The 13879-nt window shown below is 39.0% G+C and overlaps 1 protein-coding gene across 1 annotated transcript in view; it reads left to right on the top strand.

Annotated features, from left to right (window-relative positions):
- The window catches only part of LOC120860803 (catenin alpha-2-like), a 1410064-nt gene that overhangs the window by 470216 nt on the left and 925969 nt on the right, over window positions 1–13879 (top strand). The window contains exon 6 of the mRNA XM_040236521.1: window positions 5015–5281. Within this exon, the coding sequence (XP_040092455.1) occupies window positions 5015–5281 (267 nt within the window). The remainder of the gene's footprint in view (window positions 1–5014; window positions 5282–13879) is intronic.

Below are 13879 nucleotides of genomic sequence, written 5' to 3'. Positions count from 1 at the left end.
CTTGGTAGCCCACGATGTGTAGTGTGGTTAGGAGTGAAGTCACTCTGAAGCAAAGGTTTAAGGCCCAGAAGCTATTTATTTAGCTTGTTTCAACACCTGACCAAAAAAAAAAAAAAAAAAAAACCCAAAAAACCAAAAAACAACAACAAATTACATTGACTTTTAATTTCAGTGAACCTAGCCGGAGGCTGTGGGGAAAGGTGGGTGCCAGGACACCCAGAGTCTTGAGAGTGTTCTGATTTTATTGTAAGTAGCAAGTGGTTGAACAGTTCAGAGTTTGGTATCAAAGTCTCAGATTTACATTTTCATATTTTTCTAGATATGTTGCAAAGAAGGGGTAGTGTCAGAGAGCAGAGACTAGTTGTGGATGGGTGGGACTGAAGTTGTCTAGATGAGTGACACTTTTTGGAAAAACTTTGTCAAAAGTCCAGGCTCTTGTTCAACTCATCCAAAAGAATTTGGGTGAGGAACACCAAAGTGCAAAGGAAAAATAAACACACATTCTGAGGCTGAGGAGCAAAGAGAACAAAGTAGCAGTTTACTCAGGGCAGAAGCAAAAGTTAAGGAGAGGAGTGTGGGAGTCCTTTGGACCCAGTAATGCCTCACAGGGTTGTTGATCTGCCATTTATCTTGTAGCCCTTTGAATGGATAGGGGTCTTTTTGATTAGGGATTGAACATTCACTGAGGGAAGAGCTGATGTATGTCCTGGATTGCACCAGGGTGCATCAGCTCCTGGTCCTGGCATTTTTCTCCTGAAGCCACGCTACAGGTATTCTAAGAGCTGTTTTATCCCTTTAAATTTTCCCGCATCAGGCACCACACGTGGAAGGTCCTGCATTTATACTGTACCTGCTCCATGGTTTTCATGCTCAGAGTTTCTTGCTCAGATGCTGCAGAGTTTCTTTTTTAGTTGCCATTCCTTCATGCCTTGTGGTCTCATTAAGAGAAAAAAAAAAAGGAGGTAACTTTGTCTTTTGCCTAATGCCTACACTTGATGAGGCTGTCCCGGGGCCCTGCCCTGTCCTTCCTGCCACAGAGATGGTCTCCTTTAGCGTGGCAGCAGTAAAGATGGAGGAAAGCCTAGGGAGTCCAAATTTACATTGAAAATAAAACACTCAGGACCTGCTGTGGAATTGGCTATGGGAGCTTAGGGAGTGATGCGACCAGTTCACATCTGAGGTTCTGTCTCAGCAAATATGTACATGGTGGTGAATTTACTGAGATGAATGAAGACTGGAAAGTGGCCAGTCTTCTAGCAGTATCAAGCAGTATCAAGATATCATAGTTAAATACATTGATTTTGAGATTCTTATAAGATATCCATGTAGAAATGTCAAATAGCAGAGAGATGAGGGGAGATCAAACCTCATCAAATCATCAGCATGTAACTGGTATTAAAATCCACGGGAATAATATGAGATATTCATCTCAGAAGGCCCATACATATGATTTATTTTTATTTCATTAACATCATTTTAACTAGTTGCTATTTCAAACTCTTTCAAGAAAATTTAGAAAAGAAGGGAAAAAAGGCACATAGCCATCTATCAGCCACAAAAACATGGTACTCATATTTTGGTAGATTGCCTTTCAATTGCTTATCTTCATATTTTGACATTTATATTCATGCTATACATATAAGTATGCATGTTGTATTCTTCTTTTTATTTATATTACCGATTTTATTATTTTATGGAAACTTATTTTAATATCCACATAAAGAGTCCAGGGACTTCCTTGGTGGCAAGATGGTAAACAATCTGCCTGCAATACAGAGGATATGGGTTCAGTCCCTGGGTCGGGACGATCCTGTGGAGAAGGGAATGGCTACCTACTCCAGTATCCTTGCTTAGAGAAATCCCTAGACAGAGGAGCCTGGTGGGCTACAGTCCATGGGGTCACAAAGAACCAGACATGAATGAACAACGAACACTTTCACTTCATAGAGAGCCCATCAAATGAGAACTTCAGTAGTTTACTTAACCAGGTCTTCATAACTTAGCGTTTACATTGTTTACAGTTTTCTTCCATGTGATGAAAAGTGTTTCTAAAAATATCTTTATGGGAAGAATTTCCTACCTTCTATTTCTCATTTTCATATTTAGATTTTCTTATTAGTGTAGATACCCCAGAATGGAATATAGAATTTCTGGCCAGGCATTCTGGAAGTTAATTAAGACCCTTTATAACTTCCAATGGCACTGCCTAGATTGTCCAGTGTAAAGGATTCCCTCAGATGTTGGTTCCCTATTTATCTGTGTTGAGCTTTAGTGCTAAAAATAAGTTGTCTCGGTTTAGAAATTTTGTTGACTGGCATTGATCTGTTAGTGTCTAAGCAGAAGGGGATAGATGGCTCAATTGTTTACTGTTTTTTTAAAATAAATTTTTATATTTCATTATTTTTTATTATTTGAGTGCTTGTTGCTGCGTGGGGCCTTTCTCTAGTTGTTGTGAGCAGGGGCTACTCTTTGTTGCAGCTCACAGGCTTCCCATTCCGGTGACCTCTCTTGCTGCAGAGCACAGGCGCAGGCGCATGGCCTTTGGTAGTTGCAGCACTGGGGCTCAGTGGTTGCAGTGTGCAGCTCTAGGACACGTGGGCCTCAGAAGTTGCAGCACACAAGCTCAGAAGTTGTGGCGCGTGGGCTCAGTTGCCGCACATCATGTGGAATCTTCCTGGATGGGGGATCAAACTCATGGCCCCTGCGTTGGCAGGCAGATTCCTTTCCACTGGGCCACCAGGGAAGTCTGATTGTTTACTTCTTATTGTCAGTTTGTCTTACCAATCCTAGATATCAAATATAATGTGCATGTCTCAGAATTATTTTGACCAAAAAAAAGAGAGGATGTGATTTACTGTTTCCAGGTCATCCATCTATCATGTACCAACTGAGCAAACAGGAATAGAACCCCAGTGGTTCAAACACCCTCTAATGATACATTTTGAAACTAGAGAAATTTTCTCCCAGAGATGCTCAGCTGGCGGTCCTGCATAGCTCTGAGAGAACAATACTGCCTTTAACATTTCTAAAAATACTGTGAACATTTTCTTAACAATACTGTTTAAAGCTGAAAATAAAGACACTCGCCAGTGGTACTATTTTGACATCCAAAACTTAGAAAGCAAATTATCTGTGATCTATTTTTTTTATTATACCCTAAACTAAAATGATAGATCTGCCATCAAAAGTGGTTTTTTAAAAAACTGAACCCCATTTTGAAAATGATAATGAAGTGCCAGTGATGCAGTAAGCAAAATCAGACGAGTTTGATTTCCCATGTTTGTAATTGTAATTGATTATGGAGGCAGGCACAGTGTCAGAAGATTGAAGATTGGGTTTTCCATCTGCTGATAACTAACCGATCCACGCAAGCCACTTACTTTGTTGGTGGCTCAGGTTTTACAGTCTTGCAGCATTATTTATTGGATGCATTTTTATGAGCCAGACATTGTGCTATTGACTGAAGAACCACTGAACAAGATAGCTAGGGCTCTTTTCTCTCATTAGACATACAGTTTAGGAGAAAGATATATACTTACGTAAATGCAGTAAAGCATGATGCATTTTAATGATTGGAGGGAAGAGGGCCTTGTGGGGGCAGCTAGAAGGAGAGGTAGCTTAGAGAGTTGGATGGAGAGTGGGTTTTCAGGAGATGGGCCCCATCAAGCGAAAGGATAGGCTGGAACAGGGAAGCTCAGATATTTCACATGGGAAGAGCAATATGTACAAATTCTTGGCAGCTAGAGAGAGGAGATGGTTTCTAAAATATATGTAGAAAAAATATTTCTTCTTCACTTATTTTCCTATATTAACATGTAATTCTTAAATTCGTATTGCATTTTAAAAAAGCTTTATTTACTTCTAATTGGTGGATCAAATTACAATTTTGTGTTGGTTTGTGCTGTTCAACAATGTGAATCATTCACAATCATAATATAATCATTCATATTGTAATGCTCTTTAAAGCTGAAAATAAAGAAACTCCTCAGTGGGTACTATTTTGACATCATATGTATGTATATCCCCTTCCTGTTAAGCCTCTCTCCCCTTCCCCACATTTCACCCTTCTAGGTCATCACAGAGTGCCAGGCTGGGCTCCCTTTGTTATTTAGCAACTTCCCACTATCTGTTTTACATGCAATATTATATATATGTCAATAATACTTTCTCAAGTCCTCCCACCCTCACCTTCCCCCACTGTGTCCACAAGACCATTCTCAACTAAGTTCATCAGTAGCGTTTTTCTAAATTCCATATATATGCATTAATATAGAATACTTGTTTTTCTCTTCCTGACTTCCTTCAGCCTGTATAAGAGGCTCTAGTTTCATCCACCTCATTACAACTGACTCAAATTTGTTCCTTTTAATGGCTGAGTAATACTCCATTGAATAAATCTACCACAATTTCTTTATCCATTCATCTGTCGATGGACATCTAGGTTGTCTTCATGCCCTTGCTATTGTAAATAGTGCTGCAGTGAACATTGGGGTATACATGTCTTTTAGAATTGTAGTTTTCTTGGGGTATTATATGCCCAGTAGTGGGATTGCTGGGTCATATGGAATTTCCCAGGCACAAAATTGTTTTATGTTATGATTTTAGATTAGTAAGTTAAATAATGTATGTCATGAAATGAGTATCTCAACTTGGAATTCGGAGAGTACAAATATTTTATTTTATATTGTTGTTCAGTTGCTAAGTCGTGTCCAACTCTATGACACCATGGACTGCAGTACGCTATGCTTCCCTGTCCTTCACCATCTCCTGGAGTTTGCTCAAACTCATGTCTTATAGTTCTACTTTTTTACCTTTGTATCGATCAATACAAATTAGATTTTATGACATACCAATACCACATATAATATAGTCATTACACAGCATCTTATAAACAAATAAAGTAAAATATTAACTGAATACAAATAAAATTGATGTGGTCCTAGAAGTCTGTGACTCTAAGCTCTGTTACAGATACTTTCATGGCAAGCTTCTCATTTGTGTTTTGCACACACAGGAGCTGAAGGACCCTCACTGTCGAGATGAGATGGCAGCCGCTCGAGGAGCTCTGAAGAAGAACGCCACAATGCTGTACACGGCCTCCCAAGCTTTTCTCCGCCACCCAGACGTTGCTGCCACCAGAGCCAACCGAGATTACGTGTTCAAACAAGTCCAGGAGGCCATTGCCGGCATCTCCAATGCTGCTCAAGCTACCTCTCCCACCGATGAAGCCAAAGGCCACACGGGCATCGGGGAGCTGGCTGCGGCTCTGAACGAGTTTGATGTAAGCATCTGGGTGATGTATCCAGAGGGGAGTGTGCTTTCACTGCGAAAATGTATTAGGGATGAAGGGATACCAAGATAGCATCGATTTGCCTCTTTTGGAGGCTTCTAATAGTAAGATAAGCTACATGATATGTCACTGTTACTAGGAATCTGACATCTTGGTGGAACCTAGTACTGGTCTTTGAAAGAACTGACAACTATGTTTAAGAACCTGATCGTATTCAAGCAGAAACCCTGAATACTGTAACTTTCCTTACTGTTATAGTAAGGACAGTTTATAATTTGCAAGTTTATCTTCATTATTAAGGGTTTCCCCTATGGCTCAGTGAGTAAAGAATCTGCCTACAATGCAGGAGACGTGCAGGTTTGATCCCTGGGTCAGGTCAGGAAGATCCCCTGGGGGAGGAACGCAGCAGGCTACAGTCCAGAGGGTCCCAAAGAGTCAGACATGACTGAGCGACTAAGCACACAGCACTCCATTATTGAAGAGGCAAATGTCCTAGGCAGTGTAGGTGCACAGTACTCATATGTTGTGTCTGAGTAGAGGATTGCTCTCAATTTCTTGATTTTCCAGTCCCTGGCGATCAAACTCCATTGTCCTCTCGTCCTATCCAGGGTCCCGGTCTTCCTTGCATCAGCACTGCCTCGCCCCGCCCCAGGTGGCACCTCTGCTAGTCCCATAAATGACTCACATTCTGAACCTGCTGTTTCTAGGGGTGTGTCCCAGTGAGAGAACCAGGGGAAGGAGGGCTCAGTGAGCCTGGGTATATTCGAGGCAACAAAATGAGCTAGAAGGATGCCTGTCATCAACGGTCCAGGCTAACAGTTCTCACCACTCCTGGGTCAGGATATGGCCCATCTGTGAGAAGGTGGAATTCAGTTGAGTTTATCCCATGTTCAGTGAGAGCCTATATGTGTGGTGAGCTACAGACATTTATAAATAATTAGCATCTGCTTTTAAGAGTTATGTTTTCCTATAGAGGAGAAAAAGGACAAAGAATGAACCAAGGCTCTAAATGACAAAATATAATGTAACAGAAATTCACAGGAGAAAAATCAGTTATTAACAGCTGTGGAAAAAAATGATGATTTTGCTCTTGGATATGTAGACATGAATTTTTGGCAGGAGATGATTGACTGCCTGTTAGAAAAGAGGACCAGGAGGAAATGATTGTTAAAGGCAGGGAAATGGATGATATAAAGGAGAGATAATTATAACACTTTGTATACAGATAAGGGCTTCCCTAGTGGCTCAGTAAAGAATCCTCCTGAAATTTAGGAGATCCAGGTTTGATCCCTGGGTGTGGAAGATCCCCTGGAGAAGGGAAATGCTACCTATTCTAGTGTTCTTGCGTGGAGAATCCCATGGATAGAGGAGCCCGAAGTCCATGAGGTGGCAAAGAGTCGGACACGACTGAGTGACTAAGCACGTACACATACCCAGATAATAGGCATACACAGATAATTCTTCCCTGTTTTCACAGATGGCTCTCCTCTTTCCCTTATTTTTTTAAGTTAGTCAAAGAAATATATATACATATTGAACTCAGACTATATATTATTTCCAAAGTATTTTATAAGGAGTAATTGTAATAAATTTCAAGTATTTACCAGAAATTGGGCCTTAATATGTAGTGTACTCACAAAGGTTTAGGAGACAACATAAAATTCATTAGAAGTAATAAGACACTTCAATAAGTTTATCAATTTTAAAATAAACATATAAAAGTCACTAGATTTCCATACTGTAAAAAAAGAAATGAAATAATGGAAAAGAGAGCCTGTTTACAAAATGAAGAGTAAAAACAATACTTCTATTTTACTAAATTTACAAAATAATTTACAAAATTATTATTTTAATACTTAATTTTATTTATTTATAGATGCTAGAAATAATCCTGATACAGATATAGAGGACATAAGAGAGGAAATTGAATTACTCTACTAAGGGGTGAATGAGTGAGTGAAAGTCGCTTAGTTGTGTGCAACTCTGTGACCCCATGGACGGTAGCCTGCCAGGCTCCTCTGACCATGAAATTCTCCAGGTAAAAATACTGTAGTGGGTTGCCATTCCCTTCTCCGGGGGATCTTCCTGATCCAGGGGGAGAACCTAGGTATCCCACACTGCAGGCAGATTCTTTACCACCAGAGCCACTAGGGAAACCTTTACCAGGGGTAACTTTTCCTTTTTGGTAAAAGATGTCAGGGTCTGAGGTAGGAAAAACTATTGACCCTATCAATTTTTGTAAGATTCATACAGTCCCTATAAAAATTCTAAGAGGTGTTTTTTTGGAACTTGATAGAGTGATGATAAGGGTTTTTTGTTGGTTTGTTTTTCTGGAATATGAATGGATGAACCCATAATTTAAGGAAACAAAAGTGAGTAAGTCATGCACTTAGATATTAACACATTATAATGCCATATTAATTTTTAGTGAGTACATTAGAAGTAAAATGTCTCATCAGTTAAACAGAATAGAAAATTACAATGTCAAATACAAAATTTTTTCATGAAATGATGCTCTTTTTTTTTTGGAAATGGTGCTTTTTAAAATTAAGAATAGGTAGATTATTTAGATTTTGATCAATTGCAGTATAATCATAGTTTATTTTATAATAAAAAAGTAAACAGTAAAACCTAAGTGAGGACCTGGTAATAATGTAGGCATGCACATACAGAGGCCTCTCTTGAAGGACAGTCCAGACACTTTAGTTGTTGCCACCTTCTTCTCAAGAACGTGATGCCTGCAGCTTCCCATTCTCTTTCTATCTCGATGATTTTCATTAAAAGGAGTCTTTAGCCACAGTGAATTTAACAATCAAGGCATCACTGGGTATTATACCTTTAGACTCAGAAGATAAAAACTTAAGGCCATATGGGGAAAATATATTAGTAAAATACGTTGATATACTTTTCACCTGTTCTAATAGGGTGGCATCTTCTCATGCTGGACAAGTAAGGCTTTGGGAAATTAACACATGAATATAATAATTGAAGTTATTTTTTAAAATAAAAAATGGCATATTAACTAATTCACTAATTATGTTTATTAACTTTATATATCATTATACTTATTTACTAGGTGGTTTATTCTTACGTTAAGTATATGTTAACTAAGTAATTGTATATTCTATTAGCTAAGTATATTAACCAAATAATATTCTATTATTAAATGGCTATTAGTTCTCAAGCTATGTCAATTGCATAAAGCATTATTTAATGTCTAAAATTTTGTTTCTCAGATGCTGACAAAAATCAACATGTGGAACTGTCTCAATTAGTGGTAGAATTAGATAGTAATTCCATTTGGTCTGGATCCCTAAAAACAGTTATTTAATAAATGCAATTAATTAAAAAGTAATAATGCTTCTCAAAAGTAATAATGCTACTACTGGTGTAATGCTACACCAAAAAATCTGGACATCACTTAACGATATTTGAAATTTTCTCACTAAAAATAGTGTTCTGTTGCTCTTTACTTTGTAACAGAATTATACATTTCTCTTCCATATTTACATAATGAATATTTTAGCATTTTTTACTTCCCAGGCATATTGGCTTGAAATTGATTTAGAATTCACAGGCATCTGTCTTGAATTCTAAATGCTATTCTCAGATATTAAACAAAAGTGTGACCTATTTAAAATGTTTACTTCCTTAGTCTTATTTTTCTTTATGATTTCTTGTGTTAAAAGTGCTTGTCTATACTTAGCCTTCCAGAATTATACCTCCCCCTTCTCATGTCCTTCCTATGATACAGTAATGACAATGTGCTTGGTACTCATGGAGAAGATTTAGTTTGATTCTGTGGTGAAGTAAACACACACACACACACACACACATCCCTCCTGCTCCTAAAAACACTCATTTGGATTTTTCACCAACCAAATTCCCTAACACACTTCTGGAACTTCTCCTGCAGCATATTTGGGAAGCTTCACTATAACCTGTTGAGTCCCCTTGCTCATTTCTCCCAATGTCCTCTGATGCCCTGTGTACCCATGCATTGAGCAAAGGCTGTAGGGAACCGGTTACCCGCAGATGTGCATGACAGTAACATGGGCAGGTGGCTGATGTAGTGAGAGCGTAACTGAGGCCCTGCATGTTCCCTCATGCACCATGGAACAGCACGTAGGGTGAATGAAACAAGCTTATGTCTGAATCCAGACACGAAAACTCTTCCCTCTGTGCCTCTGCTTCTGAGTCTATAACACGGAGTAATAGTGTTGACTCCTCAAAATTGTGATAGTAATTTTATGGGATGAACATTCATAGGTACCCAATTTATAGTAGTCAATATCTGGTGCCCCCAGAGTACCTATAAATTTGCTAGTTTGCCTAGTTCAAAAAATTATTAATTTATCAAAGTTTTTAGTTCCAACAAAGTCTCCCAGATATTGACTTTTCACAGTAATTACCAGGAAAAACTGTGTCCTTGAAACTAGATGGTTACATAAAGTAATCACTTACTTAAGGCTGACTGATTCATGCCCACATATTCTCAATTTTAGTGTTTAAAAAACACTAAATAAAGTTTGTTCCCAGTGGGTCATGGTATAATATTGAATACATTCTTTTAATCATTTTATAAAGTTTGATTTTAGAAACGTTATTTAAAATGTTAAAAATAAAGTGCTTTTCAATTAGGTCAGTATAAAAAAAATGACATTTTAATGATAGAACACTATCTATTTATCCTTGATAGAGAGACAGGGAGAGACCCACAGAGTCTATTCATTTTGAAACTAATTTCCGACTAAGATTTTCTTTTCTTCATCACTCTATAAAACTTTGAAGTTGGAAAGGGTGTTCAATGTCATCCGGTTTCATTTATCATGAGTTCTGAAGTCTCTACTCCACACACCTAGCAGTGCCTTCTGCCTTTGGAGGGCATTGCTGGGAGGAAATCATGGCCATTTCTTGTTCTGTTTTTGGAAAGCGCTGAATGTTAAAGACAAAGAGTTCTGTCTCAAACTGAAATTTCCAGAGCAAATGTCCAAAACACTTAACTTATCATGATTGCTAGGCTTCACCATTTTTCACTGTGGTCATAAATACAAGTCTTATTTTCTCCATTAGATGGCTGGGAATTCCTATGTCCCTGCTTATCAGTTTTGACATGAGATCCGTAGTTAATAAATATTTTGGGATACTTGATTCTGCCATAATTTTGTGTCTCATCTTGACAAAGACCTTTTAAGTGATTTCCTTTCCAGTCTTCCAATCTTCTTCAGCCCATTTTCTCACATTGCCACCAAGTTGTCTTTGGAAAAACCTGAAGCTTCCCTGTCTTTCTTCTGGTCTACTGACACAAGAGAGTTTGAGAGTTCCCACTCACTGCACGTCAAACAGCTGCTGTTGATTGGCCTGGAAGTAAAAGAAGCCATTGGTTTTCATGTTTCAGGTGGGACTGTTTTGATTGCCTTCCCTGATGGTTAAGTAGGTCTGTAAGCTTTCAGACTGAAAGCGACTGAACTGAACTGGACTGAACTGAAGCTTTCATTTCCTATGGGTCTAATGAGGCCATGGAGGTTTGCTGTGAGGATTAATAAAGCATACAAAAACACTTTGTAGGCTGGCTGACATAAACACTAAGGCTGCAGTCCATGGGGTCGCAAAGAGTCGGACACGACTGAGCGACTTCACTTTCACTTTTCACTTTCATGCATTGGAGAAGGAAATGGCAACCCACTGTTCTTGCCTGGAGAGTCCCAGGAATGGGGGAGCCTGATGGGCTGCCGTCTATGGGGTCTCACAGAATCGGACACGACTGAAGCGACTTAGCAGCAGCAGCAGCATGGTGCTGGTGAGAAATGGATGCCTTTGTATTATTATCTTTCTCAGTATAAAAATAATTTAATCTTAATTTGTTTTTTGAAAACGATCTAAATTTACCTATTTGGTTGTAAATTAAAAATGTTTCAAAATTTGTTACTTTAACAAAGTTTATATTGTAAATCTAGTTAATATGGACCTATTCCTCAAAGTAGACTCTAAAAATTTTTTATATTTAGAATCAAAACTAACTAATGGTCACATTGCCACATACTTGAAAATGTAAATACAAGCCTCATTACTGGTGAATCATGTGCTGGGAAATAAGATATAAGCCACTTGTGTGTCTTTGGCCCAGAAACTTCAAACAGTTTTCTAAATCATTGCCAGTAACTTTGATTTACCATCTATATCTTTTGCTAATGTCAACAGCAGTCCCAATTCTGTAGTTTGTTCTTTGTTGTCATTTTCAGCTCATTATGCTTTTTGTTTATGGTTATACATTTATAATTATGCAAAAACCAATTGTACATAGATTCATTTTCTCAGAGAATAATTGCTGTATATTATAAAATCGTCACTCCCTAGCGACCACTATTTACTTTCCTAAGTGAGGAGTGGTTAATTTAAAACCGGCACTCAGAGTCAATGTCTGTGTCCTGGGATGGGCTGGGGGAAGAGGGGAGAGATCCTTTGTAATTCATTAGCAACTTTCCATCTCTGTGCTCTACTTAATTGCTTTGCACAGCCTTGTATGTTATAGTAAAGAAAGGCTAATTTTCTTATCAGTTAACTGCTGCCAGACTAGAGCAGAATAGAGAATTCTAGGAGGTAAATAACTATGGTGAAACCATGCACATTGTGACTGATTTAAACTCATGCAGTTTAGACCTTCTGCCGGGTAACTCGGGCTTTCCACAGGCTGTGTGTGCGGAATAGAGATGAGTGGTGGAAGACGTGGCCAGTAATTCGTATGTTGCTGAATGCTGGTGAGGGTGGAGATTGGGAGGTACAGAGTAGAACAAGGAGTCTTAGTGGTGTAAAGAACATAGCAAATATAGATAAAAGTGAAAGAGCCTAAAAGAATTGAGACCAAGAGGAACATACCAACTACGTGGAATGCAAACATAGATAGATAGCATTTATTCAGGCAAGAAAGCTAACAGAGCTGCACTTTCTTAGATGGCAGATTTCTCGGAAGTAATAGGACTTCCGTCTTTCATGACTCTCCACATGAAGTTTTTTTTTTTTTTTTGGTAGTGTTTTATTTTATTTTATTGATTGGAGTATGATTACTTTACAATGTTGTGTTAACCTCTACTGTACAACAACATGAATCAGTTATGCTGTGCTGTGCTTAGTTTCTCAGGTGTGTCTGACTCTGCGACCCCATGGACTGTAGCCCGAAAGGCTCTTCTGTCCATGAGGATTCTCCAGGCACGAATACTAGAGTGGGTTGCCATGCCCTCAACCAGGGGATCTTCCAAACTCAGGGATCGAACCCAGGTCTCCCACATTGCAGGCAGATTCTGTCTGAGCCACCAGGGAAGCCCAAGAATACTGGAATGGGTAGCCTATCCCTTCTCCAGGAAATCTTGCTGACACAGCCTGTGGAAATCCTGAGTTACATGACAGATCTTCCCCCAGGAATCAAACCAGGGTCTCCTGCATTGCAGGCAAATTCTTCACCAGCTGAGCTACCAGGGAAGTCCTAAATCAGCTATATGAATAGAAATATCCCCTTCCCTTTTGAGCCTCCCTCCCACCTCACCCCACCCCCATCCCACCCCTCTAGATCATCCCAGAGCATTAAGCTGAGCTCCCTGTGCTATGCAGCAGCTCCCCACTAGCTCTCTATTTTACGCATCCACATGGAGTTTTCATGAACCGTAAAAAGAAGTAGTGCATTCTTTATTATGTGTTTTAATTCATGTTCTTTTAAAAGGTATCCCATTTTAAAAAATTGCGGTAGCAATTTTACTTCTGGTACTTAACATGGCCTTGTGCATAGTTGGCTCTCAAACATTTGTCAAATGAGATAAAGAAGGAATGTGTGACAATATCTGCTAGAGAGCAGAGGAGGCAAAATGAGTATGTCAGTCAGTTTAGTTGAAAGGGTTGTATTAATACTTACCATTCAAACCTATTTACATTTAAGAAGGAGAGAAAATATTGATGGTGCAAAAATTGCTGACAATAACAACAAAAACAATAATGTGTATTTGACCTTGCCATGTGCTTTGGGTTTAAATGAATATATCTTAGACTTTGATAAATCTAAAAGTCATCAAGTCATTGAGCCACCTGCCTTAGAAGCCTGCCAGTTGTGGAGGTTTAACTGCCCAGGTAACTGTTTTCATGCTGAGGCATCTCTTTCCTTAAACTGATTCTTCCTCCAGGTTACATTTCCTTTAACTTTCTAGAATGACTCTATTGACTCTTTTTTGCCCCCTGCCTCTTTGACCCTCACATCTCCCATCTCCTAGGCTTGCTTCTCTTTCCAGCCACTTAAGTGTGTTTTTTCCCTCTAGAGTTCTATCTTTACTGTGTTCAGTTCTCACTAAAGGACCCCCAGGCTTGGCTGGTTGGGGTCCCATGTGCTGCATGCCTGTTTCTCTGGTCCCAGCTTCTCTCTGGAGCTCCAGACCAGTGTCCATCTGGTTGTGTGACATGTTAGTCTGGATAAAATCTAAGCATACAAATGCTCTCAAACTAAACATAATGTTTTTCCCCTGTCAAGCCTAGCCTGTCTTTTAGTAGTTCTTATTTTAGACTAAAGTGTGACCATTATGTGGAGAAGGCACTGGCACCCCACTCCAG

The sequence above is a fragment of the Oryx dammah genome, unplaced genomic scaffold (genome assembly GCF_014754425.2).
Source record: "Oryx dammah isolate SB20612 unplaced genomic scaffold, SCBI_Odam_1.1 HiC_scaffold_11203, whole genome shotgun sequence".
NCBI classification, from domain to species: domain Eukaryota; kingdom Metazoa; phylum Chordata; class Mammalia; order Artiodactyla; family Bovidae; genus Oryx; species Oryx dammah.
This window is presented reverse-complemented; position numbering and strand designations above follow the sequence as displayed.